The 23,479-nt window shown below is 37.7% G+C and overlaps 5 protein-coding genes and 4 non-coding genes across 10 annotated transcripts; 4 read left to right on the plus strand and 5 right to left on the minus strand.

Moving 5' to 3' along the window:
• Positions 1-1,030: 1,030 nt before the first annotated feature.
• ZK721.6 lies at positions 1,031-1,146 on the plus strand. The gene has a single exon (NR_071754.1). It is a non-coding gene; the product is annotated as an Unclassified non-coding RNA ZK721.6 (non-coding RNA).
• A 166-nt stretch (positions 1,147-1,312) lies between these two features.
• Positions 1,313-2,478, plus strand: unc-27 (Troponin I 2; the record flags this gene model as incomplete). The annotated part of the gene is made up of 5 exons (NM_077087.9): positions 1,313-1,462; positions 1,514-1,785; positions 1,866-2,007; positions 2,063-2,192; positions 2,240-2,478. 5 exons carry the CDS (start codon positions 1,313-1,315, stop codon positions 2,272-2,274), a joined length of 729 nt encoding a protein of 242 aa, NP_509488.2. The 3' UTR covers positions 2,275-2,478.
• Positions 2,479-4,016: 1,538 nt separating this feature from the next.
• On the plus strand, positions 4,017-7,967 carry chup-1 (Cholesterol uptake protein 1). The gene is made up of 18 exons (NM_077088.8): positions 4,017-4,177; positions 4,229-4,327; positions 4,472-4,632; positions 4,683-4,827; positions 4,875-4,958; positions 5,005-5,092; positions 5,140-5,202; positions 5,261-5,398; positions 5,550-5,668; positions 5,731-5,804; positions 5,848-6,009; positions 6,060-6,162; positions 6,243-6,360; positions 6,405-6,541; positions 6,597-6,826; positions 6,872-6,977; positions 7,031-7,141; positions 7,520-7,967. The coding sequence occupies exons 1-18, from the start codon at positions 4,022-4,024 to the stop codon at positions 7,694-7,696; spliced, it is 2,271 nt and encodes a 756-aa protein (NP_509489.1). The 5' UTR covers positions 4,017-4,021; the 3' UTR covers positions 7,697-7,967.
• On the minus strand, positions 6,109-6,159 carry R04E5.15. Its single transcript, NR_071755.1, has one exon. It is a non-coding gene; the product is annotated as an Unclassified non-coding RNA R04E5.15 (non-coding RNA).
• Positions 7,968-8,401: 434 nt separating the features above from the next.
• R04E5.7 (uncharacterized protein) lies at positions 8,402-9,119 on the minus strand (the record flags this gene model as incomplete). The annotated part of the gene is made up of 2 exons (NM_077089.8): positions 8,402-8,524; positions 8,886-9,119. The coding sequence occupies 2 exons, from the start codon at positions 9,117-9,119 to the stop codon at positions 8,402-8,404; spliced, it is 357 nt and encodes a 118-aa protein (NP_509490.2).
• On the plus strand, positions 8,667-8,752 carry R04E5.17. The gene has a single exon (NR_071756.1). It is a non-coding gene; the product is annotated as an Unclassified non-coding RNA R04E5.17 (non-coding RNA).
• R04E5.t6 lies at positions 8,679-8,749 on the minus strand. The gene has a single exon. It is a non-coding gene; the product is annotated as a tRNA-Gly (tRNA).
• A 4,295-nt stretch (positions 9,120-13,414) lies between the features above and the next one.
• Positions 13,415-17,977, minus strand: R04E5.8. 2 transcript variants are annotated; one of them, NM_001029661.6, is made up of 8 exons: positions 17,315-17,977; positions 17,159-17,212; positions 17,049-17,110; positions 16,854-17,002; positions 15,582-16,675; positions 14,864-15,527; positions 14,520-14,805; positions 13,415-14,245 (listed from the first exon to the last, which is right to left on the minus strand). In NM_001029661.6, exons 1-8 carry the CDS (start codon positions 17,960-17,962, stop codon positions 14,209-14,211), a joined length of 2,994 nt encoding a protein of 997 aa, NP_001024832.1. In that variant the 5' UTR covers positions 17,963-17,977; the 3' UTR covers positions 13,415-14,208. The 2 variants fall into 2 exon arrangements, with proteins under 2 accessions (NP_001024832.1, NP_001361959.1); NM_001375091.2 differs by having other exon boundaries at positions 13,451-14,805; positions 17,315-17,974.
• A 537-nt stretch (positions 17,978-18,514) lies between these two features.
• R04E5.9 (uncharacterized protein) lies at positions 18,515-22,999 on the minus strand. Its single transcript, NM_077091.10, has 6 exons — positions 22,846-22,999; positions 22,694-22,789; positions 22,430-22,645; positions 18,950-19,027; positions 18,778-18,897; positions 18,515-18,729 (listed from the first exon to the last, which is right to left on the minus strand). The coding sequence occupies exons 1-6, from the start codon at positions 22,848-22,850 to the stop codon at positions 18,726-18,728; spliced, it is 519 nt and encodes a 172-aa protein (NP_509492.2). The 5' UTR covers positions 22,851-22,999; the 3' UTR covers positions 18,515-18,725.
• Positions 23,000-23,479: the final 480 nt, after the last annotated feature.

A 23,479-nucleotide genomic window follows, 5' to 3' on the forward strand; every position in this document is an offset into this window, starting at 1 on the left:
AATAGATCGGTTTAATCCATCACTACTCCATAAACTAAAATGGGTGTGAAAATAGTTACAGGGAATTGGAATTTATTTACAAGTTTCGGGTTGTTATTTACCATTGTTGGAAAATGTAGATTTTTCTCGTTGTGATCTGATTTTTGAATGTGTGATTTTTTTAATGATTTAGATTCACTTATTTTATAGTCTTGTCAAAAATAACTACTTTATGATAACAACTGATAAATTCAATTTGAAAGTAATAATATTCAACTTTTTGTGATAACTAATGATGATTTGCATACCCAATTTCATTATCCCCGCTATCTTTTTTCTTTATCACTTATCACAAATCTCAAACATCTGCCCACACCTCGCAACACTTTCAACTCATGGTCCCTAACATATTGAATTTCAAGAGAGTCTCACCGGCCACCGTGACTATTTTTATTGTATTTTTCCACACGTCACACTTGTCAGCTTGTCAATTTTTTTTTAGGTTTTTTTGTTTTCTGACCTACTCAAATCCTACGTGACAGCATGAAATTATGGAACTGAAAGAGAAATGGTTGAAAACAAAACACTGTGAAAAAATAAATAAAATTATTCTTGATTCTGATGAAAAATGTCATGTTCCAATTCACTTTTGAAACAATTTATCCAACAAATATTTACAGATCTCACTAGCGAGCCATGTCACAACTACAAAAAAGCAATCGAATTGATGAACTCAGTGACACCGTTGAAAAATCAGTATGTTATTTTAAAAATTGTTTAGGTATTTTTAGTAGTACGATTTTGATTTTTGATCACATATCTTCTTTTTGAAAATACAGAAAAACTACAGACTAGCTTCATAAATTGTTCGGAGCCCCATTCACCGAATAGCTCATAACTTGACCCACTGCCCCATCTGAAACCAATATCTTCTTGCCGCGTTCCGTTGGTTTTTTCCACTGAAGTTGCCACAGCTCTATCCCTATCTCTCGCTTGTCTTCAATCAATCTCGGCCAACGCAATTGGTAGGCAAGAATCATTACAACAAGCGGGAGACGTGTTGGAAAGAGCATCTGTCTGTATGGCATTGTCCGAGAGACCCAAAGATACAGAATTGGAGGGCGGGCGGTTTGTGGGGCGGCTGTTGCCAACTCTAGGTACCTCTCACGAGTTGCGACATCTATTGGCAGGATACTTCAGATTTCAATTCACAAGGCCTTCGGATGCATGATCAGGCTCGCCGCTAATTTGTTTTATGCTCATTCAAAAATTATTCATTTTGTGAATTTAATCTTCTGTTTTGTGATACTTGTACCCCAAACTAAAATTTCAGATGAGTGAAGAAGCCGGAGAGGACGCCCAGCGCAAAGCTGCCGAGCGCGAGGCCAAGAAGGCCGAGGTGCGCAAGCGTCTCGAAGAGGCCGGAAACAAGAAGAAGGCCAAGAAGGGATTCTTGACACCAGAGCGTAAGAAGAAGCTTCGTGTAAGTTGTGTTTTTGGAACACTTAAATGTTTAACTTATTTTTGATTTCAGAAGCTTTTGATGGTCAAGGCCGCCGAGGATCTTAAGAGACAACAATTGCTTAAGGAGCAAGAAAGACAAAAGGCTCTTGCTGACAGAACCATCTCACTTCCAAATGTTGACTCCATTGATGATAAGGGACAACTCGAGAAGATCTACAATGACCTCTGGGCTCGTCTTACCCAGCTCGAGGAGGAGAAGTACGACATCAACTACGTCGTCTCCCAGACTGAGGCTGAGATCAACTCCCTCACTATTGAGGTCAACGATCTTCGTGGAAAGTTGTGAGTTTTTATCAGTTTTTGATGAATTTCCCATATATGTAAAATCATCCAAAGTATTGATTTTACTTTTTATTTTTCAGCGTCAAGCCTTCACTCAAGAAGGTGTCGAAGTACGACAACAAGTTCAAGAAGAGCGGTGAGAGCAAGGCCGGAACCAAGGAAGACTTCCGTGCCAACCTCAAGATTGTCAAGAAGGACGTTATGGAGGCCATCGTCAATGTTGTAAGTTTTATCTGCAATGTTCGAGAATTTTGATAAACAAATATTTCAATTTCAGAAGAAGAAGGACGACAAGCCAGATTGGTCCAAGAAGAACAAGGATGCCAAGGCCGAAGACTCCGCTCCAGCTGCCGTTGCTCCAGAAGCTGAGCCAGTTGCAGAGGAAGCCGAGGCTGAGCCAGAAGCCGGTTTGTCAAAAATGATTTAGATTTTCTCGATAACTGAAAACTTGCAGAGGAAGAGGAAGGAGAGGAGGAGGAGGAGGAGTAAACTCCTAAATCCATCACTTCAATCCTGCTCAACATCATCCAAATCGACGTCATCAAACCGAACAACCCCCCTCCCCAAAAAAAAATATGCCAACATCAATATTCTGTAGTTTGTAAAATACTTTTTTACCATTTTATTCTTCCTTCGATGGGTCCCGGAAATTTAAATGTCAACAACGTGTGTGCTAATAAAATCTTGGTGGTCAGACTTGTGTGTTTGAATCCTTGAAGAAATATGAGAAGGAAGTGTGAAGTGTAGTAGGGAGTGTCTGGTTAAAAGTGATAAGTGAAGGAGAACGTGGGAGGAAAACATGAGAGGATCACTCTCCTGGGCTCTAAGAATAGTGCGAATAATTTTGGGACGCTTTGACAAACTCATTTGTCAGATAACGTTTCAAAAAGTATTTCAAATATTTTTGACACAATTTTGAAACACTCACAACATTCAACACCACAGACGCCAAAAAAACTGTTCTTGCAATTTCAAAATTTCGATCAAGTTTCCATCTGTTGAAAATTGATACATGAAAATATCTCTTTTAATTGTGCAGAACTTAATCAGCAATATTCATATTCACAGTTTAGCTGTTATGATACAATGCTGCAGTAAATTTGAAGATTATCGTGATCTATGGAGAAAATCAAGGGAAGTTGATAGCTTGGAAAAGCAAACAGGAGAGCACATTTCAATGAAAAGTCAATAGTTTTCCAAAAGTACTGTACTAGTATATTACTGAGTCTAATAAACAAAAAAAAACTGGTATCAGACAAGTTTTTCCTATCAGTTTTCAAAGATTAATTCAAATCTAATTGGGGAACATTTTTAAGATTATTTAAATGGCAAAGTTTAAATGTTTTCATTAAACATACTTGATAAGTGTTAATGATCGTTCGGAAAGGTTTTTTTTGAACAAAACCGGTTGCCATGTGTGCTACGTGTGAAAGTTATGTTTCATCATTGTTCCTCACGCGTTGTCATCAGCAAAGATCTGCACCGTACAGGTAAATATTAAGACCACATGATTCATTTTCAGTACTGTTCAAATTTTTGAAACAGTTTTAGTGCATCGTATGAGCCTGTGATTTCCCAAAAGAAATTTTGAATAAAATTTACCAAAAGTTAGGGATTAATTGTTAATGTATAATGTTATATAACAGTTTTAGACGTCATTTCTGACGTCATTTCAGCAAAAAAAAAATTTTTAATGTATTGGAGTTCTAGAGAATTGAAATAAAAACAAGTATTTATTCATTTTTTTAAAAGTAGAACAAAACAAATTACCTTTTACTGAGTTCATATTTCATTCATAGTGACGTAATTCACAAGTTTCAAGTTTCAATCAACTCATTTATTTCATAATTTTTTGCAAAATAGTCTCTGGTCGTGTTTTATCAGACTTTCACTTTCAGGTACACTGTGTACTTTTTGTTTTTCAATTTAAATTGTATTTTCAACATCCTCTTTCTCTTTGTCAATTTCGGTTTTCCATAACTGTTGTCCATTTCTCTGTCGTCCACATCATCGTTCACATAACATCTGCCACTTGCCTGTACACGAGGGAACCCAGCGAGTGCGCTCTACTGCACTACTCTTGTCGATTTACGCGAGCTGTGGATTATCGGATTTTTCTTGGAAAAACACAGAAAAACTAGATTTATGTGCTTTTTGTCTTGAAATTTTTGCAGTTTCTCAGACTTCCAGTTATATTTACGAAATTAGTCGAAATATTAAGTCAATTTCAGGCGCTATGAGGACCTCACAGGCGATTTTCATATTGATTTTTTTGGATTCGGTGAGAAATCAATCGCCACAAGTAATACCAGCGAAATGGGATGTGGTGTACGAAAAAGAAACTGGACACAATATGTCACTAACTGTTTTTCGGTTTCAAGTGAAAGAGCAAGTGAGTTTTTGGTTATTAGAAATTGGTTTAGTTCAAAGAGTGTTCTTTCAGTACTCTGTAGCACGAATAATTATGAGTTGCAATGAGAGCACGGAGCACAACCCGTTATTAGCGGTTTTCCGGGAGAAGTTGGCAATTCTCAGCTTGCAGGTAAAATTTTCAAAAAACGTTGCAAAAAACTGAAAGCTTTCATGAAAAAATTGTATAACAAAAAAAAGGTTTTAGTAAAAAAGTTTTTATGGTACCTAACTTAAGTTTCATGCGTTATTAGAAACTAAAAATGGTAAAACTCAGGTTCCCCTAATTGTTGATAACTACGAATACAGTCAAGTTGCACGTACATTGTGCCCATTCACTGAATATAAGGAAGGCGAAGCATTCACGGTTGAAGTCACAAGTTCACGTCCAGTGCATTACAATTTCCGTGCAGAACTTGTGCAAAATTTTTATTTATAGTAGGCTATTATTGATATAAGGTGAACGATAATTTATTGTATTTTTGCAGCAACAATTCTCAACGACTAGTTACCGCGAGTGCATCCGAACCAGTATATCTACGATATGATATTCCAGGAGATGTAGATTCTGTAGCGGTTCATTTAGATTCTAATTCCACGATTTGCATGACAGTTTCAGTTCAAAAAATTGGGGTTTGTTTTTTTTTGGTCACATTCCATTTAACCACAGCTTATTTCAGTGTCCAGTCTTTGATCTTCCGGATAATGTGAACTCAATGGGTCTCCATCAAACTATGACCACGTCTGCAACAATTCCCGTCGAAGTAAGTTTTTAAAAAATTGTGCAAACAATTATGAATGCTCTTTCAGAAATCTCGCATGTCAAGCTTTTACGTTGTTTTTGTGGTTAACACCAACGACGATCTCTGTTCAGAAATCTTAAGCATCAAGCCGAACAGTGAGTTTTCGAGAAATATTTGTTCAAAGCAAACGATAAAGTTGCAGAGCCTACGAAGTTTCCTCTTCGTATGAAATCATTCAACGTCACAATTGAATCATCAATGAAAAGTAAGGAATTCTAAATCTTCCGACTAAAATTTTTCAAAAAATACAAATGCTATTCCAGTATTTGACTACACAATTCCAATTGTTTTCTGGGCATGCATTCTTCTGTTAGTGACCATTGTAGTCTTTGTGTATCATTACTTTGATGGGATTTGGGAAAGAAGATTTGTCTCAAGAGCGTATACACATTTGGAAGATAGTGAGTTTTTTTTTTTTTTTTTAATTGTGTTTTTAGTTGAAAAACTTAACTTTTTTTCAAACTTTTTTTCGAAAATCAGATTTGTTTTAACGTTTTTCAGAACTGTGCTGATGATCTATTGCAAATCATTGAACATTAACCTTTTTTTCAGACGCCCAGGAACAGCGAATTCGAGACTTTTACGATTTTCAGCGAATGTCAGAAGACGATGATTTGAAAGATTATGACTTGCTCACTGATTGCCAGGATATGATGGTTGTTAGAGCAAAAGTAGGTCTCATCAACAACAACAACAACAAACGATTCTCCTTGTATATTTCTGAAATTTGCAGGCTAGCCTCACTGTTGCAGATCTTTCCATGACACCATACGAAGAGAGGGAATTGAAATATGACGTATACAAAATGTTAGTTCGTGTTTTATGAAACTCAAAATGTCTTCCATTTCAGAGCATTAGCAATTATTGGTATTTTTTACAACATTACGGTGCTTCAACTGATCATCAGCAAAGCTGGAAGCTTACGACAATCTGGTGATTTGGATGAATGCACATTTAACTTCCAATGTGCCCGGCCACTTTGGTATTTTGTTGCTTTTAACAACGTTGTCAGGTAGGAACTAGGTGCAATCAGTGAGCCAGTGGGAATTTATAAATTTTTAGCAACGGTGGATATGTGTACTTCGGTACCCTTATAATCGTTATGAACTATTGTCGAGAAAGAAGCTTCAGGCGTTTGTTTGCAGTTCAGCCTACATTGGCGGAGGTATGGGAATTTGTTTTTAAAATTTTATGTTCCTGGAAGTGATGATACTGAAAACAAAAACCTATAATGCTCTCATTCAGAGATATGGTCTTCCCCAACACAGTGGATTAATGACAGCAATCGGTCTTGCAGTTATCATGGAGGGAATCTCTTCTGCTACTTATCATGTTTGTCCAAATAATATCAACTATCAGTTCGGTTAGTTAAAAAAATAAGTGTTCTTCTTAGACTTAAATTTTCAGACACAGCACTTATGTACGTTATTGGAATGCTTGGAAAATTGAAAATCTGGTCATTACGTCATCCGGACATGGTGGTCAGTGCCTATCACGCATTTGGTTTTCTCGGGGTGTTTTTGATGGCAGCGATTGCAGGAGTGGTGAGTTAATTATGAATATGTATTGATTTTTTTTTCACCTAGACAAAATTTTCAGTACGTGCACAATATGATTTTCTGGGCTTTGTTTTCAATTATCTACATCGCCAGTATGCTTCTTGTCAGCCTCGAGTTCTATTTCAAAGGAATCTGGACATTAAATTTACGAGAGCTGCGAAACTCCATAAGGCTTTCTTGGGTATCATCAAGACATTTGTCGTGTGTAGTTCCAGCTTACAAGGCTCGGTTCTTTGTTATTCTTCTTCTCAATATAGCAAACACTGCAGTGTAAGATTTTGTTTTCCGATAATAACTTGAACAATTCATTTTTAGAGTGGTTTATGGACTTGAAGCCCACCCAAAAGATTTTCTCTCGTTTCTTCTAATTCCATTCATCGGGAATTTGTTTATCTACATAATTTACTACATTCTAATGAAGGTGAGGATTGAATGTCATAATAAAATGTTTAAAACATGGAATAATATTTTCAGATGATCTACCGAGAGAAAATTCCAAAAAGAGCCATCGCTCTTCTTTTTGCTGCTGTCATTTCCTGGACTTGTGCCGGAATTTTATTCAACCAACGTGTATCTGATTGGAGCGTAAGTATTTCATACCAATATAATTTAATGAAAATCAATTTGTTAAAATGCTCGAAATGTAAAAAGACAAGCATTTTATGTGAAAAAAAAAACAACCCGGACGTAAAAATATACACGTGAGAACCGATTTTTCGCCCTTTATAAAAGTTTAGCAGTTTTCATGATACATGTGGAAATTTACAACATTTTCACAAGAATATTGCTTTATTAGAAATTACATCAAGTATTAGAAAAATTAGAAATGAAAGTTTAAAATCTATTTAGTTATTTTTCTATTCAAACAGTATGCATATGATTTTCCTTATTTTCTTCCCATCATATGAAATAGGCATCCTCGCGCTTTTATTTCAAGTGTCTTTTAAAAATTCTTAATTTCAGAAAATGCCAGCAATATCCCGAGAACTCAACAAACCATGCATATTTTTGAACTTTTACGATAACCACGATTTGTGGCACCTTTCTTCTGCTTTTGCCATTTTCTTCTCTTTCACCGCCATCAATGTAATTGACGACGATCTCATGTTTGTGATGAGGAATACAATTCGAGTTTTCTAGAAACATGTATATAATTGAACATATAAGTACATTCCCATTTGCATATCTTACCCGCTTTTGATAGAACTAGTCATGTCACACACTTTCACTGGTCACTGATTTTCCGATTTTCCATTTGTTTTCTTTTGTATACTATTTTTTACAATCATTCCAATCTCTTAATACGTCTTTCGTTGAAACACCACATGTATTTTGTTGTTTCTTTTGTTTCTTAATTTCACAAATTCTACTCTGGTCGTCTGCTTTTATTTTGTGATTAAATTATTCAGTTAAAATCAGGCGTTTGAAAACCAGCCAGTAAAGTTTCGAACAGATATGAGTTTATTTACGACACTCAATTAATTTTTCCCGTAGGAAACAGAAAAAAAGTTGTAGAACAAAATTAATTGAAGTATTATGTTAACTGGGCGATTTTAGATACAGCAAAACGTCTTTTTTGTTGGCATTCATAAAGTAATAGAAATGTTTTTAATGTGGATAAAGTTGCTTTATTATTTATTAATGTCGAGATTAATGAGCCAATCGGCTACTCGGCATGAGGCAGTCTCTTTTGCTGAAGGAGGCGGTTGTGATTTACCCTGGTCTGCCATGAAATTGGCTGGAACTTCTGCAGACAAGGACGGTGCTTCGAATTTTGTAGAAAGCTCGGTAACTGAAAAGTTATCAAGTGTTAAATGAAAACATGCATTTGAAACATTATATGAGTTACTTACCCGACAAACTACGAGTTGGCCGCTGTACATTGAAGGTATCTCCCTCATTTTGTGCAACTTCTGGTAGCGAGAACTGTGAGCATGTTTTTGGGTCAAGGTCAAGACGTTCGTTGTTCTGAATAAAACATAAATTTAAAAATTGCTATTCATTCAACTTTTAATGGTATTGCCTGCAGGAACAACTCAATGCTGGACAGTTTTAAACACTTCATAACATTTTGACCAGCTGAAATTTCAAAAATAAATTGAAGAATTACAACAAAAAGAATTGCATCGACCGGGAATCGAACCCGGGCCGCCCGCGTGGCAGGCGAGCATTCTACCACTGAACCACCGATGCTTGTTTTCCTACCCAAAAATCGATGTATGTCTGCGTAAAACATACTGAGTCGCGCGCCCTTTCAAACTTCTTTCTTGCTGAATAACGCTATGCAAAAAGAAAATCACCGCACCAGATCAATCTCGAATTGCCTTACCTGAACTTGAACATTGATGCTCCAGAACGATGATAAAAGACTCGGTTTTGATGCGGAAGTACTTTCAATCGTCAGAAGGTCGTTTCGATGAATGTGCATCATGATGAATGATGGGGAAAATGACTGGTGGACTGCAAATGGAGCAAACACAAATGAATGGGTGTCTGAGTCCGGTCTCCCGAAGAAGAGCACAAAATGAATGAAAGAAGAAGAAGGGCTGAATTCGATTAACATAAGGGTAGAGGACCAAAAATGCGAAGGACAAAAAAAAATAAATGACCAGGTTCGGTTTTGTGTTGCCTAATCTCCTCTTTTGTTTTTTAAGTCTTTAAGAGTTCGCATCTGCATGGCAGAGAAAACAGATTAAGTAGCAAGATAATCCAGAAAATGAAAGCGAAGATGTTCGCAGGTGGTTGGCGACAAATATGTTCAAAAATTGTGGAAAAACACTAGTTGTAGATACTCACTTCGAACATTTAAATATTCGAATTAATCATAATTCAAAAAAATATCATGAATAAAATTGTAAATAGAATTTCAGTAGAGCTACTTTTTTAGGTTGATGTGTTTAAAGGTACCGTGTTGTGGTAGTTTCAAAACCGGGATGATTGAGAGGTCAGTAAGACCAGGGGGTAAATCATTAACCAATCTAAAACAGATAACGGTTAACGTCGAATGGACTATCATTTTGATACAGAAACTTGTAAAATCTTTTTTGACATATGAATCTGTTGCTCAAGAATACATTGATTTGATTCATTTTTTTTTCAGTATAACTATGTACATCAACATTTATGGACAAATTCATCATTTGGGGTTATCCGAAAATGAGTAGGACTAATATCTGATTTTACTTAGCTGGTTAGCCTGTGATATAAATTGTCAGTAAAAATGGTCGCTTCACGGTTGTTATAGAATGCCTCATTGGAACATGCTTCAATGGAAGCAATAATTTTCTTACGGGCACATGTAGCTGATTTTTTAGAAGACTATGTAATAAATATAAAAAAATTTGACACTCTGCTCCGCAAGGTAAACGCAACAAAATCTGAATTTTCTATGACGTAAGGCTTGAAAAATACTCAAAAGTGTTATTTTTTCCTATTTTTTCTCTTATTTTCACGTTCAAATAAACGTAGTAAATAATAATAATAAAAGTAGGGCATCGGAACGTTTTTTTTTAATTGTGTCTACGCACAAATGTTTACCGTGCCAAAGTTAAATTTGTTCAATGTTCACAAAAATTTTGATAATCTCTGACGCTGCTAAATTGTTGTTAGAAAAAGTCTGAAACATCATGACAGACTGCGGGAAAGGATGTTGTCTAGAATGACATGACAGCGTAGAGTGTTGATAATTGTCGCTTTGTAGCACATTCTAAGATTGGCTCTTCTGACCGTTGCTATGGAGAGTGCACGTTTTGCAAAGCGATTGATGAATTTAGGTCAATAGGTCAAAACTCCGGGAAAAAGTCACATTGAATCTAAATCCTCGTCATAGCTTTAGCTCTTGTCCGCCTGACTGACGCCATAAGCCCATAGATAAATAAATACGTGAAGAGAAAAAAGAAAGGGAAATAGGAAATGGAGACGTGCTCCCCCTTTTCTCCCAACAAAGATGGTCATTATTTTGGCATTTGAGATTGATGTGGAATTGAAGGAAAAGAGATAATTTGGAATGCAGTGCTGGTTAGTTAAAGTATATTTTAATATTTAATAGGGTGACAACTGAATAACTTTAACTGGAAGGGAATCAGTGTTTGACATTCAATAAAAACAGTTTTATTGAAATCACTAAATACGAAACATCAAATTATAGATATTTTCTTGTAAGAGTAAAACTCTATTCAGAATAATTGCTCTTCATCAATGCTAACCAATCTTTTTTATTTAAAAATTTAATAAGCTCCTTTTCATTCAATTTTTTGTTTCAGTTGTTAACGAATTGCTCCAACAAAAAAAAGAAGAAAACGGAAGAAAAATACACCATCTCTCTAGTAAAAGAAAAACAAGACAAAAAACGTGCGAAAACATATTTTCTTAGAAATTTCGGGAAAACAAAAAACCACGACATATTCTCAAGATTTCAGATAAGTTGTACACACGAAGAACGGATGGAAAACTTGCAAAAATAGCAACTTGACAAGAGCTAGGGGGACACATTTCCAAATTCACCACGGATATCTCAACTATATCCAATAAACTTTCGCTTGCAAAAGGCAAATCAAAAAAGACTAGCAAAAAAAATTGACGCGACTAATCGAGTTTTTCCAGTAGAACAATTTTGTTTGAAGAATTATGCCAAACTTTGAGTTACATTAGTTTTTATTATCCTTTTAAAATTTATACGGCATTTCAAACGTTTAACTTGATTTCACACCAAAAAATGAAAAACTTTCCAATTAAAAGTTGAGGTCTACCACAGTGTACATAATTTCTAAAAACTTTCTAATCTCACGTCAGGAAATTCAAAGAGAATATAGAAATATGAATTATTTAGAAATCAATAATTCAAGGTATGTGTACTTGCTCTAGAAACGTTTTTGAGACAATGTACTACTAATTCGGTGTCATATTTCAATGTATCCTATGAAAAGTTTACGACGCACTAGTTGTGGCAAGTTACTTCTTTGTGTGAAAAAAAGAAATTCCGAGAATACAGATAAACAATGGTCAAAAATTCATGAGATTTCAAAGACCACTTATTAACATAGTACATATATGACAGTCCACTGTTTTGCATTGAGAAACTGAGGGTATGACAATGTTAATTGTGGTTGAAAATTATTAAAATTGACACATTTACCTTTGTCCATGTACAACAAAATCTAAAAACAATACAAACAAAAAAAGTTCTGAAAAAATTCATATGATTATTTTGAACAATTCTATAGAAAACTAGAACTATATTCAGTTTTGACACTTATAAATTCTTATAGTCAAGTTGATACATTAAACTTTCACAAAAACTGAAAAAAGTGACTCAAAAATAATAGGGTCCCAGTAGTTTCGGCAATTTCCAAGAAACGAAAGTGGTTTCTCAAAACTTTTCTTTCACTCGCACAAACAGCGACAGCAGGTAATATTTTTTCATGTCTCGTTGCTTACTCTATAATTATAACCCGCCGGAAACGAGTGACGGGAGTTGAGAAAAAGTGGAGAAAAAAGGACTGGGCACGTCAAATAGAGGGACCGAAAGAAACGGATAGAGAACGACCAATGGACAGCAAGAAGAGGAAAAAAGTTGTTTTTCTTGATGCTTCCACTCGGTCTTTTTGGCGACGTCTTCGTAGACCCTTGAAGCCAAATTAGAGATAGAGAATTTTCAATAGGATTTCATTGCTCTGGAAATGAAAATGTGAGGAGAACAAAATTTTTCACATTTCAAAAAAATGGTGATGAGAAAATAAATATGTCCCTGCGTTCCAAGAATGAATATAAGAATTGAGGGAAGCAAAAGGATATGGTGCCCACAATTCATAAAATTTAGATTTCGGAAAACAAATAATTAGTTCAAAGAATCCATTATTTTGTGAGATTATTTTTAGATCAAACTTCATTTGGTTATAGTAAGTTTGACGCCATTAAGAAAAAAATTTGGTGGAGTCGTTTTGAGTAATTTTCAATTTTAAATGTCAATTGGTTTCTGTAAAGGTGTCATGTGTTTTGAACTAATATTTTGAAATTGAAAAACGGGTAAAAAATACCAAAAACAGGTCGAATGAAGAAAAACGCGGATATTATATACATAGTTCAAATAGTTATATAATACACAGTTAACTTGCTTCATGTAGACGTAGTAAAAAAATGCAAAATTACCATGCTTTTGACTAATTTAACAAATAATCGTATTTGAAAATGTGTATTGTTGTGATCTGTGACAATGTTACTTGTAGAATCTAAAATATTTTTGGTATTAATTTAACTCATAGTACCAAACTTTTATCAAAACACTTGACAACAACTTAAACATCCTCAAAACCAAGTAAGTGGAGCTTCCATTTCCAGGAAAATGATAATGCTCAAGGAACTCTGTCAATTGAGACATGAAGACAACATTAAAATGAAGAGACTCCTAATTTGTGCATGACGCACGCAACACTAACAAAATATTGAGTGTCCCCCTGCTTTCCCTTTTCCTGTTTAAGTAAATCCATTCGCTGGAGTAGCTGAAGACGTCGTGCGCACGCTCGCCTCCCAATGTTCTCACGTTTACGACGAATATCTGATTATGGGTGTGTGTTGTAGCTGCGCAAGAGGCTCAAGTTTGAGAGCTGCCATGCACCGACAAGCACCAGGAGCAAATTGGAAGATTATAAGGGAAGGGAACTCACAAATTATGAAAGTGAATGTAAGCAGGAAAGTCGAAGTTGTAGTTAAAAAACCACACTTTTAGAAGTTGACAATTTACTAAAATTTTGATAAAACATTTTCTTAATCGAAAAAATTTTAGACTATTTTTGCTCAGTGGGGTTATTTCAAAGAACATCAACTTCGAACCCTTTGAAAAAGCTTGCAAAAAAAATTATATAACAAATTATTTTACTTTGATTGACAAATTACTTTGAATATTTTCATATTTCTGTTAATACTTCATGTAAAAACGTAGTGATAAAACTGGAGCAGACAACAATTATAAAACTTGAACGGGATTGTCGCGATTCGCGAAGCAAAATAAAAAAATGACTTGAAGAGGTTCTTCGGGACTGATTCAACTGGGAATTCGGGAATTCAAAAGGATGACAAAATGTATAGAATTGATGGGAAAACTAAATTACCGAGAAAAAAGGAGGAAAAAAACGGAGAAATGGGTTAAGATGAGACTTTGGGAATTGGGGAATGGAGAAGTAGCAGTAGCAAAAAAACTAGAGAGAATTTGAAGCAAAAAAAATTGGAGACACAATGGGGGGGGGGAGGGGGGGAAGAACTTTAAAACTCTGAAATCGGGACAAATGTAAGGGGTGGAGGGAAAGAATACTCGAGTTTAGGTTTAGAGATCAAGATGACAACTTTATACTTGGGCGTTAACCCGAACTACTTTGGAATGGGAGAATTGGGTTGAACACAGGGGACAAAAGGGACACAAATGTTGAGATGATGTAAATAACATTCACAGAAAAGAAATGGCAAGGGAGCGAAGAAAAATAGATAATTAGATTTCTTCGGTTATATTATAAAACTTAAATCAATAATTGCAATATATCACTGTTGGATATTGCAAGGCTACATATTGAAAGTAAAAACGATTTTTGTTTTTGACACAAAAATCGGGACTTGAATATGCGACTCGAAAATAAGTGATGGCACCATATCAGCAGATTTCTCTAACGACGAACAGCTTGGCCAATTCGATCAGGACGTCTGGAAAATAGGGTTTCTTTATAACATTTCCATATTAATCACTATTAATTGTTGGTTTTTTTCTACTTCTCATAATTGGTCTTCAAAACAGAACACTTTTTGTGACTATGCACTAAGCTAAATTTTAAAACATACGTTATTAATCTAAGAAATTTTAATTGATTTCATTACAATTGCTATATCCAAGTATTTGTCCTGCAAATGTGTTAAACAGCGTCATGAGTTGCATTTGAATTTATTTTCTGATAACCTTCTAACCAAATCATCCACTTACGCTTCTTCATGCGCCTCATCACCTCTTTCATGATCTTGCTGGCGGTTTCGGCCTTGACTTTGATGGCGGTTGCGGTCGTGATTTTGACGTCGGTTACGGTCCTGATTGTGGTGACGACTGCGATCCTGGTTTTGATGGCGGTTGCCGTCATGATTGCGATGACGGTTGCGGTCTTGATTATGATTACGTGGAGGTCCATGATGATGCCCACGATTGTGATGCTGTCCACGATTGTGTGCTCTTGCCGGCGCAATGTGCTTACCTGGAGATCTATGACGACGATCACCTGAAATTAAATGTTTGTTTTAAAACTTTCAACTTGAAGTCAATCATCAAACTATTACCTCGATAACCATCATTCTGCTGATGGCGTCCTCGACCAGAAGTGTCATGAGCAAAATGACTGTATTCTGTTTCAGCGGGTTCCAGAGCTTCACCGCCTTCACGTTCAATTTGATCCCGAACCATCCGAGCCAAGTGCATATTAATTTCACGTTCTCTATCTTTGCTGTAATGGCTTGTTGGACCTTGAAATTGTTTGATGGGACGTTGGCCTTGTTGACGACCATTCGAGTTACGACTACGAGGTGCTCCGTGAGATCCTCTTCGACGGCTATTATTATTTCCTTGACGCCTTTCACTGGATCGGTTGCTTTGCACACCACTATTAGCGGAACTAATTCGGTTTGGCCTCTCATTGTTTTCTAATCGTTCAGTTTCTCTCGAAGATCGTTCACCGTGCTGCTGATCTCTTCTCTTTTCCTTATTCTTCTTGGATTTTTTTGGAGTCGAAACCTGCTCAGCGGATGGTGCAGAAGATGAGGATTCAGATGTGGACGCTGAACCTCCTGAAGACGAAGAAGACACATCGGATGAAGAAGTAGTGTTTTGGGGTGTTGGTGGAGATTGTGAATGTATCAATCGTTCATCGGATGAAGATGAAGAAGTCTCATTTGACTTCTTACTCTTTTTAGACCTCTTTCTCGACGATTTGGATGCTTTAGACGCCTGTAAAATTGATGTTTCGTTGGTAAATACAATTGAAGAATAACTAACTCTCACCTGATCGTGTGCACTTTTAAGAATTGAATTGGAACCATGACTTGCCAAAATTTCTATTTTGTCGTCGGCTGACTTGCTAGCCTTTGAAGAAGCTATGCCAGCATTTTCAGCGTCAACAATTTCCCCTTCTTCAGGCTTTTCATAAGCAGATGATTTTGCCTTCTTTTTTTCCAACACCTCTCCTATTAAGTCTTGCACGGCCGGCCGTTTATTTTCTATTTTCGGAACGATTTGGTCGGCATGTGTAGAAACTGAAAATGGCGTTGATGAGCCATTTGAAACAACTGCTGCATTTTGATCAATAGAGTCCACAGCCAGTTTCATCAAATCTCCCGAATCTACTTCCATTGGATTAGCTTCATTTTCCTCAGATGCAACTTGTTCAGGGACCACAGCTTGAGGCTTCACAGGAACAAAATTCATCGAAACCTCTTGTTCTGGGTCCATTGGATACAGTTCCATCTCCTCGAATTGATTACCATCCATTATTGGTGATCTCTTATCGTCTTCGAGACTCTCATCGGGCATTGGTGGTGTTTTTGGGCCGACTGGAATATGGCCCGGAGAAAACTCCACAGATTCTTCTCTCTCTGGTGGAGTTTTTGGTCCACGGCGAACATGATTTGGGCTGTACTCACTTGGAGATCCGTCTGGCTGAGCTTGGCCGCCCTGATAGGGCTCATACGTTTCGTCGTCGTCTTTACGATCAAATCCAACCTCCTCATAATGAACCAATGGAGGCTTCGATTCTAATTGTCGAGCTTGGTTTAAGAGATGCAGCTCGTATCCCCATTCTGTCAAAAGACCGTCGGCTCCGTATATGGCTGGAATCTCTCCTTCTCGCTGTCCAAATGTCCGTCCTTGTGCAGCGAACCCAGCCAAAAGTCTTCGATAGAACGCAGTTTGGTCTTCTCCCGGCTCAAACATTTGTGCAGCTTGGTTCGATGACCCCTCTCCGTAGTCAACATTGACCGATGGACTTAACGAAGCTTCTGGACGGAAAACTGGCGATGGTGGATTGCTTCGAACTTCATTATCAATGATCCAGTAACGAGGGGCTGGTGGCCGATCCATATTATGTGGGATGGAGAACTCTGAAATAAATAATTTCATAAAATGATATAAAGATAGAAGTTTTGATACATAGAAGATGAGTCTTTTTTTAAATAAAACTATTCTGGGTATCATACTTAACAAAATAAACAATTTTGCTGCTCAATTAGTCAGAGAAAATTGCAGCCTAGTCAAAGGAACATCAAGTTATTAACTCACGCTTTGTGCCGTTTGCATCTTCTCCATTCATGTAGAAACGGTATCCGGATAGCAGATGAGACCGAACTTCAAAATCATCAAATCGGAAGGTTTTTGCTGCATTTGCAACTACTCGCAAAACTTGCTTGTAATCTTCTCGTTCGAGATGCCTGCAAAATCCATATATCCTTTCTACTCCTTCATTGTAAAACCTACAGCTTTTTCAGCTCTGTGCTTGCAAGACGCTCGGCATATTTTCCGTACTCGCGACTTCCCCACTGAAAAATTGTAAGTTTGTAACTAGAATTCATAACCGTTTAACTTACGTCGTCGTTATTTCTTCCAGGTCCCTGACTTATGGAGCGGCGACCGTAAGGAGCCTGAAAAAATATTTTGTTAAACCAGTAAACTGGAAAAATTGTTTATATAATGTTCTCAAATTTCAGTTACGAAAACTCAATGATATCAAAAAGAGAACCTACCGGACGATGAACCATTGGACGACGTGCTCTCAATGCTCTCCGATCGTGACTGTTTAGACGTGGTGGTGGTGGTGGAATAGGCGACGGAGGAGTCCTCGGCGGATTCCGTGGCTCCGGAGACGGAGGAGTTCTCGGTGGTCTGCGTTGCGGTGATGGTGGAGTCATCGGTGGTCTCCGTGGTGGAGGGCTTCTTGGCGGGGGTGTCCGCGGAACTCTTGGTGGCGGTGGGGGTGGCGGCGACGATCCCCCAGCTCTTGATTTCCTGGGTGGTGGAGGAGGCGGTGGACTTGCTTCATGATCACCGTGTTGTGGTGCCGGCACTTGGTGGCCTTCCTGACCAGGAACAGGGTATCCAGGATATGCATAGGGGTGTGGATGCTGAAGATGATGTGGATGTGCAGGCGGCGGCTGGTGAGGATGTTGATATGGATATGGAGGCGGATAACCCCCGTACGTGTGAGCAATGGAAGCCGCATGAGCCATGTAGTTGTGATTATAATGCATGGCCTGGAAGTTTGATGGCGGTACCAAGTTAGCTATGTTTTCGGGGTAGGGATGATGATGATTCTCTGGATAATGATATTGATTGTTTCTTGGCGGGTTGAAATATCCACCGGACGATGAGCCCGGTCTGTCGTGTCCGTGCATTTTCACCTGAAATGAACTTTATTTATGATATGTACATATTTTAAAGCATTCAGAGAGTTTGAGAAAATTAAAAAAGGAGTATAAATGGTACACTCGAAAATTGAGCAAGAAATACATTCAGTATTTGGAACAATGAAGTATACACGTAGGTATCAGTAAGAGATGAGAAGAGTTGACGGGAGAGAAAGACAAATTTTGCTGTCGATAAAAAAGGCGGAGCAAAGCAATGCGTTGCCATGAGATACCCACTGTGAGCGCACGCATCGTGGCCATTGATCCGTGAAAAGGGAGAAGAACGAGAGTTCTGACCGAGTCACGCCGCGTGCAGCGACGACGAGCCCTTCTCATCTCTCTATTCATCTTACACACGGATCACGTTGGCCCCGCCGCACTCACCAGCTCACCAAAACCGGCAGTCTGAAAAGGAGCGAACAGAGAGGGGAGGCGCAGACAGGAAAATAAAAGAGTGTGCGTGTGAGCGGCGATCGAGTAGAGAAAATGAGTAGAAGAAAAACAAGATGGGCGCGAGTCGGTCGCATTAGAGGAGGGGGGGGGGGGGGCGACGGCGGCAACATCGACGGCACAGGGCCTCGTGTTGGCGCAGCACGGCGTCGAAGACGTGGTGTGCATTCAAGGAAATGAGCGTGGGCACAGGGTATATATGCTGTTTTTGTTTGTGTGTGTGTGTGTGTGTGTGTGCAATGAAAAAGACTATGCGTAGAGGGCGGACCAGTCGTGTTTCACGCCTCACATCATCTCGAAGTTACCTGAAAATCGAGGGAACATTCTAAAAATAGAAGGCTTAAGAAGCAAACCAAACACTGCGTCGTTCGTTTGGAAGGATTTTGTTTTTGGTGAACGACTTTCTTGCGGTATCAGTTGGAGCAAGAACTTTTTCCTGAGCGAAAAGGATTTGATCAAGAATGTTCGACGGCCTGAAAGGGGATTATTGTTATAATTTAGCATGATAAAAATTTGGCATCTCACGTAGGCTTTGCAGGCGCAGGAGGTGGAGTGGGAACTTTATCTGCACTTGGGACCTCATCGACCACAATGACATCATCGCTGAAATAATTAAATGTTATGACATGTTTGGGGTAAGCATGATTTTGGCTTTTAGAATAAAGATTCACAAAAAAATCGGTGCTTCCCTCGACAATTATTTTTCTGTAGCAAGTATTGTAATTGTGCTTTAATGATTAAAATTGTGTAGATAAGAGAAGACTGACGATACATAGCTCTCAAAAACGGTAAGACGTAAAAGCCGAAAATTCGTGAATTTCTTTTTCCATCAAAGAAAGGAACCCGGCCTTCATTCCGAGATGACAAACTTTTTGGTGGCAAAGGTTCTTTGGGGGCAAAGTATCCAAGGAGACAAAGGATCCAGTAGACAAACTGGGGTGTATCTTGGGGGGCATATCTTTGGTGACAACCTTTTTTTCAACTAGATTTTTATATGTATTTTTCAACTAATTTTTGTTCAAATTTTTCTGGAATAAGTTTTTTAATGCAATTTTCAATCGATTATCGGTTATAATTCCCTCACAATTGAATGTTTGAACGATGGTCTTTTGGGAAAAGCTGTAAAACGTCCAACTAACTTGGAATATCGTGAGGCTCTTCCTGATGGTCTGATCCTTCAGCTCCGAAGGATCACATGGGTACCTTCTGATGTTCTGATCCTTCAGATAAGAAGGATCGTAAGGGTACCTCCTGATGGTCAATTTTTTCAAATTTTTTTTCAAATTTTGTCAAAAATCCATATGATCCGTCGAAGCTGAAGGATCAGAACATCAGGCAGAGCCTCATGTTCTTTTGGAGCTGAAGGATCAGAACATCAGGAAGAGCCTCATGATCCTTTGGATCTGAAGGATCAGACCATCAGGAGGTACCCTTACGATCCTTCTTATCTGAAGGATCAGATCATCAGAAGGTACCCATGTGATCCTTCGGATCGGAAGGATCAGAACATCAGGAAGAGCCTCGTGATCCTTTGGAGCTGAAGTATCAGACCATCAGGAGGTACCCTTACGATCCTTCTTATCTGAAGGATCAGGCCATCAGGAAGAGCCTCACGATATTCCAAGTTAGTTGGACGTTTTACAGCTTTTCCCAAAAGACCATCGTTCATACATTCAATTGTGAGGGAATTATAACCGATAATCGATTGAAAATTGCATTAAAAAACTTATTCCAGAAAAATTTGAACAAAAATTAGTTGAAAAATACATATAAAAATCTAGTTGAAAAAAAGGTTGTCACCAAAGATATGCCCCCCAAGACACACCCCAGTTTGTCTACTGGATCCTTTGTCTCCTTGGATACTTTGCCCCCAAAGAACCTTTGCCACCAAAAAGTTTGTCATCTCGGAATGAAGGCCAAGGAACCCCGTATTCCCTGTTTTCTGATGCACTTTGTGAATACGATCTGATCATAACATTTTTTTGAAAAAAGTTGTTTAGTTAATTGAATTGGAACTTTATCAATCAGATTGAGCTTGACATTCAGACCAGGGAAGGACAGCTAATGTTTTGGCTTATTCCAAACATTGCATTTATCAGCAAGGTTTTCTGTTATTCTAATAAATTCTATATGAGAATTAAAGAAGAATTCTTGTGCAACATTCATCAAGTAACAACTTTTAAAAATTTACGTTTTTTTTTTCAAAATTCAGGATCTGATATTCAGACCTCGAATTTTCCTAAACCCGGAAGTGATGTAATATATAATTTCAGAGCGCTTGCCACGTCACATTGAATTATAGGCTCACGAAAAGAAAAACGTCACGAAATATCGGTGTTTGAGATTGATGGATACCATTCATCATTTGCGTGCTCCCAATTTTCTGTGCGCTAAAGCTCACGTCATTTCATTTCAGGCGATTGCCTACGAATGTTAAATAAATGGTTGTGTTCCAACTCTACTATCTTCATGAATTTGTAATGAGACAGGGACTGGAGTTGTGCTGCGAAAAACAATCGCCCGCTATAAACTGAAACTGCGTATAGGTGTAAACAATTTTTTATCATCGTTTGGCTATTAACAGTCCGCAAATATTAACAATTAATTTAAATAAGCTCAAAAAGAGAGAGAATAAAAGAGAGAGAAAATTTCTGGGTTTTTTCTCAACAAGCTCAAAGTAATACTACAAACTAAAATATTGAAACAGATATCTTGAACCGTTATTCCTTCTTTGAGCTTTTTTTTCTCAATAAACCTCAAAGAAGTTTTCTATTCGTCAGTTAAATATATTTTTCCAGGCCACCTTTTAATGTTGAAAAGGATGTATCTGCAGAAAACCTATAAGTTCGAGAGTTATGAAAAATGCAACATTGTTCACAGAAAGTCATCATACTCCGAATCACAGAAATAGAAAAATTAGTAGGCGATCAGAATATGTGAACGCTAAGCTATGATTTTATTAGTCATATTCAAAATTAAAAAATACTGCGTAATTTTAAGCTATATTTAAACTCTTGTGGCGCTTCTTCTGACAGCAGAATTTTAAATGCTTACAGATTAACATGATTATGTAGACATAAAAATTTCTGTAGTAATTTTATTTTCTGTATTTTGAGTGATTGTAAAAATTTGAAAACAAAAAATACATGTGACAGCAATCGAAAATAGATTCGTGCTGCTTTCCTTTTTCTCGTGAAATCAGCCGTCACGATGTAGTAATTTTTGAGTGAAACTTCGATGAAGAATATAATTGAAGTCAATTGCAGAATATATGTATGTTTCGTAGGATTTCAGTTTTCTTTTTGACAAAAAGTTAAATTGTGCAGGAAGTTGTATCTTTGCTGCATTGCTAAGCTAAACGTTTTTCTTTTGAATTGGAATTAACTTTCGATAAACAGTACGAGCCCCTCCACATATAATTTTTCGGAAAACTGTTTTCTTCGATACATTTCCAGTAGTTATGGAAAGGTTTCTGCTTCTCGTTTACCAGAAGATAAAATTAACTTCTGTTAAACAAGCATAGTTTTTTAGAAGCAGGACATTGGGTGATAGTAGAATGACGACCGATTCAGAAGTCGAAGTGTCGGTAAATTCAAGTTTCAACTAGATTGCGTCACTGTTCAAATAGTGCAATGCCTTGCACGGTATGAGCATCGCCAGAAAAATGCGACTGACTACCAGAACCACAGTGCAGCAAGCTTGAACATAATGTCTTTATGTATTAGCCCTCAACAATTTTTCGAGTAGGAAATGACCGAACTACAAGCGTGTTACTGCCCTTCGAAAAGCTGATATCTGATCACCGTACCCTAACGTTGGACGACACTGCTCATATGCGATTGGAAGAAAACCAGTGAAAAATTGATTCCGATATGATTTCGGGAGCATGCGACGCATTTGGCTTTGGAGTTCAATAATTCAAGTTTTTAATGTCACATTTCTATTATCTCTAGCATTACTGATTTTTTTTTTGAGAAACTACTTTATAAATTCTCAAAAACTTACTTTTGGCGAATATGAAGCTTTTGTTCCTTTTCTCGCCCGTATCGCTTGACTCTTCCAATACTTTCCCCTTTGTCTAACGATTTTGATGTGGTTTTCCGTCGTCGTTTAGTTCCTTTCCTTCGCTTTGTTGCTCCTGTCTTTGACTTTCGAGTCTTCCTTTTCGTTTTCCTGCCTTGTTTTCTCACGATCTTTGATTTTCTCTGCCGAGCAGCAATTCTGAATAAAAAAAAGTAAAAAAAGAGCTAACTTTCCTGGTGTTCTTACTTTGGAAGTTCTGGCAGATCTCCATCTGGTTCATCGTCGCCCAGCACATGCGCATCTTCCTCCTCGAAAATCGGTTCTTCTTTTTTGATGAACTCTCTGAAAGAAATAAGAAATGTTAATTTGAAAATTTAAACATTAGAGGAAAAACCTACTTCATACTCTCGGCGTCTCCACTACTCGAGCCAAAAATCGATGCAGGGTACGCACATACACACACGCACCGCAGGAACACAGAAAATAGTTGGAAGCGACCGCGTTGCGTCCCTCTCCCTGCGCGTCGCGTGTTCAGACACAACGAAGACACACTCTCTTTTTCACACACTCTCTCGCCAATGCCCTATAAACCCTCGCTTTCTGCCACACACTCACATTTACAAAAAAACAGAGAGGACGACGGGACGCGCGCGCACGTGAGATAAGGCGGACAGAAAAAGGAAAAATTGAGAATGGCGAGCTGGCGATGAAAGCAAGATGTTGACGTGAGGGTTGATGAATTTTTGATACGAAAACAATAATGATCGGGATGAAGTAGGGGACTGGCATTTTTTGTCCCGAGAAGATGTATTCTGGGCACTTTTCATTAAATTTTTCTTCCTTAAACGAACATGACAAACGAATATTGATGAGAAAACTTCTAGAGCATTATTTAAATTACTTTTTCAGCGTAAAAGAAAAAAATTGCAATTCCCGCGTTCATAGGACAACAAACCTTCAGCGTAGACACGTCTACTGCCCAAAAATGTCATCAAGAAAATAAGGGATATCAAAAATGATGATAGAACTGGA

The sequence above is a fragment of the Caenorhabditis elegans genome, chromosome X, assembly GCF_000002985.6.
Source record: "Caenorhabditis elegans chromosome X".
NCBI classification, from domain to species: domain Eukaryota; kingdom Metazoa; phylum Nematoda; class Chromadorea; order Rhabditida; family Rhabditidae; genus Caenorhabditis; species Caenorhabditis elegans.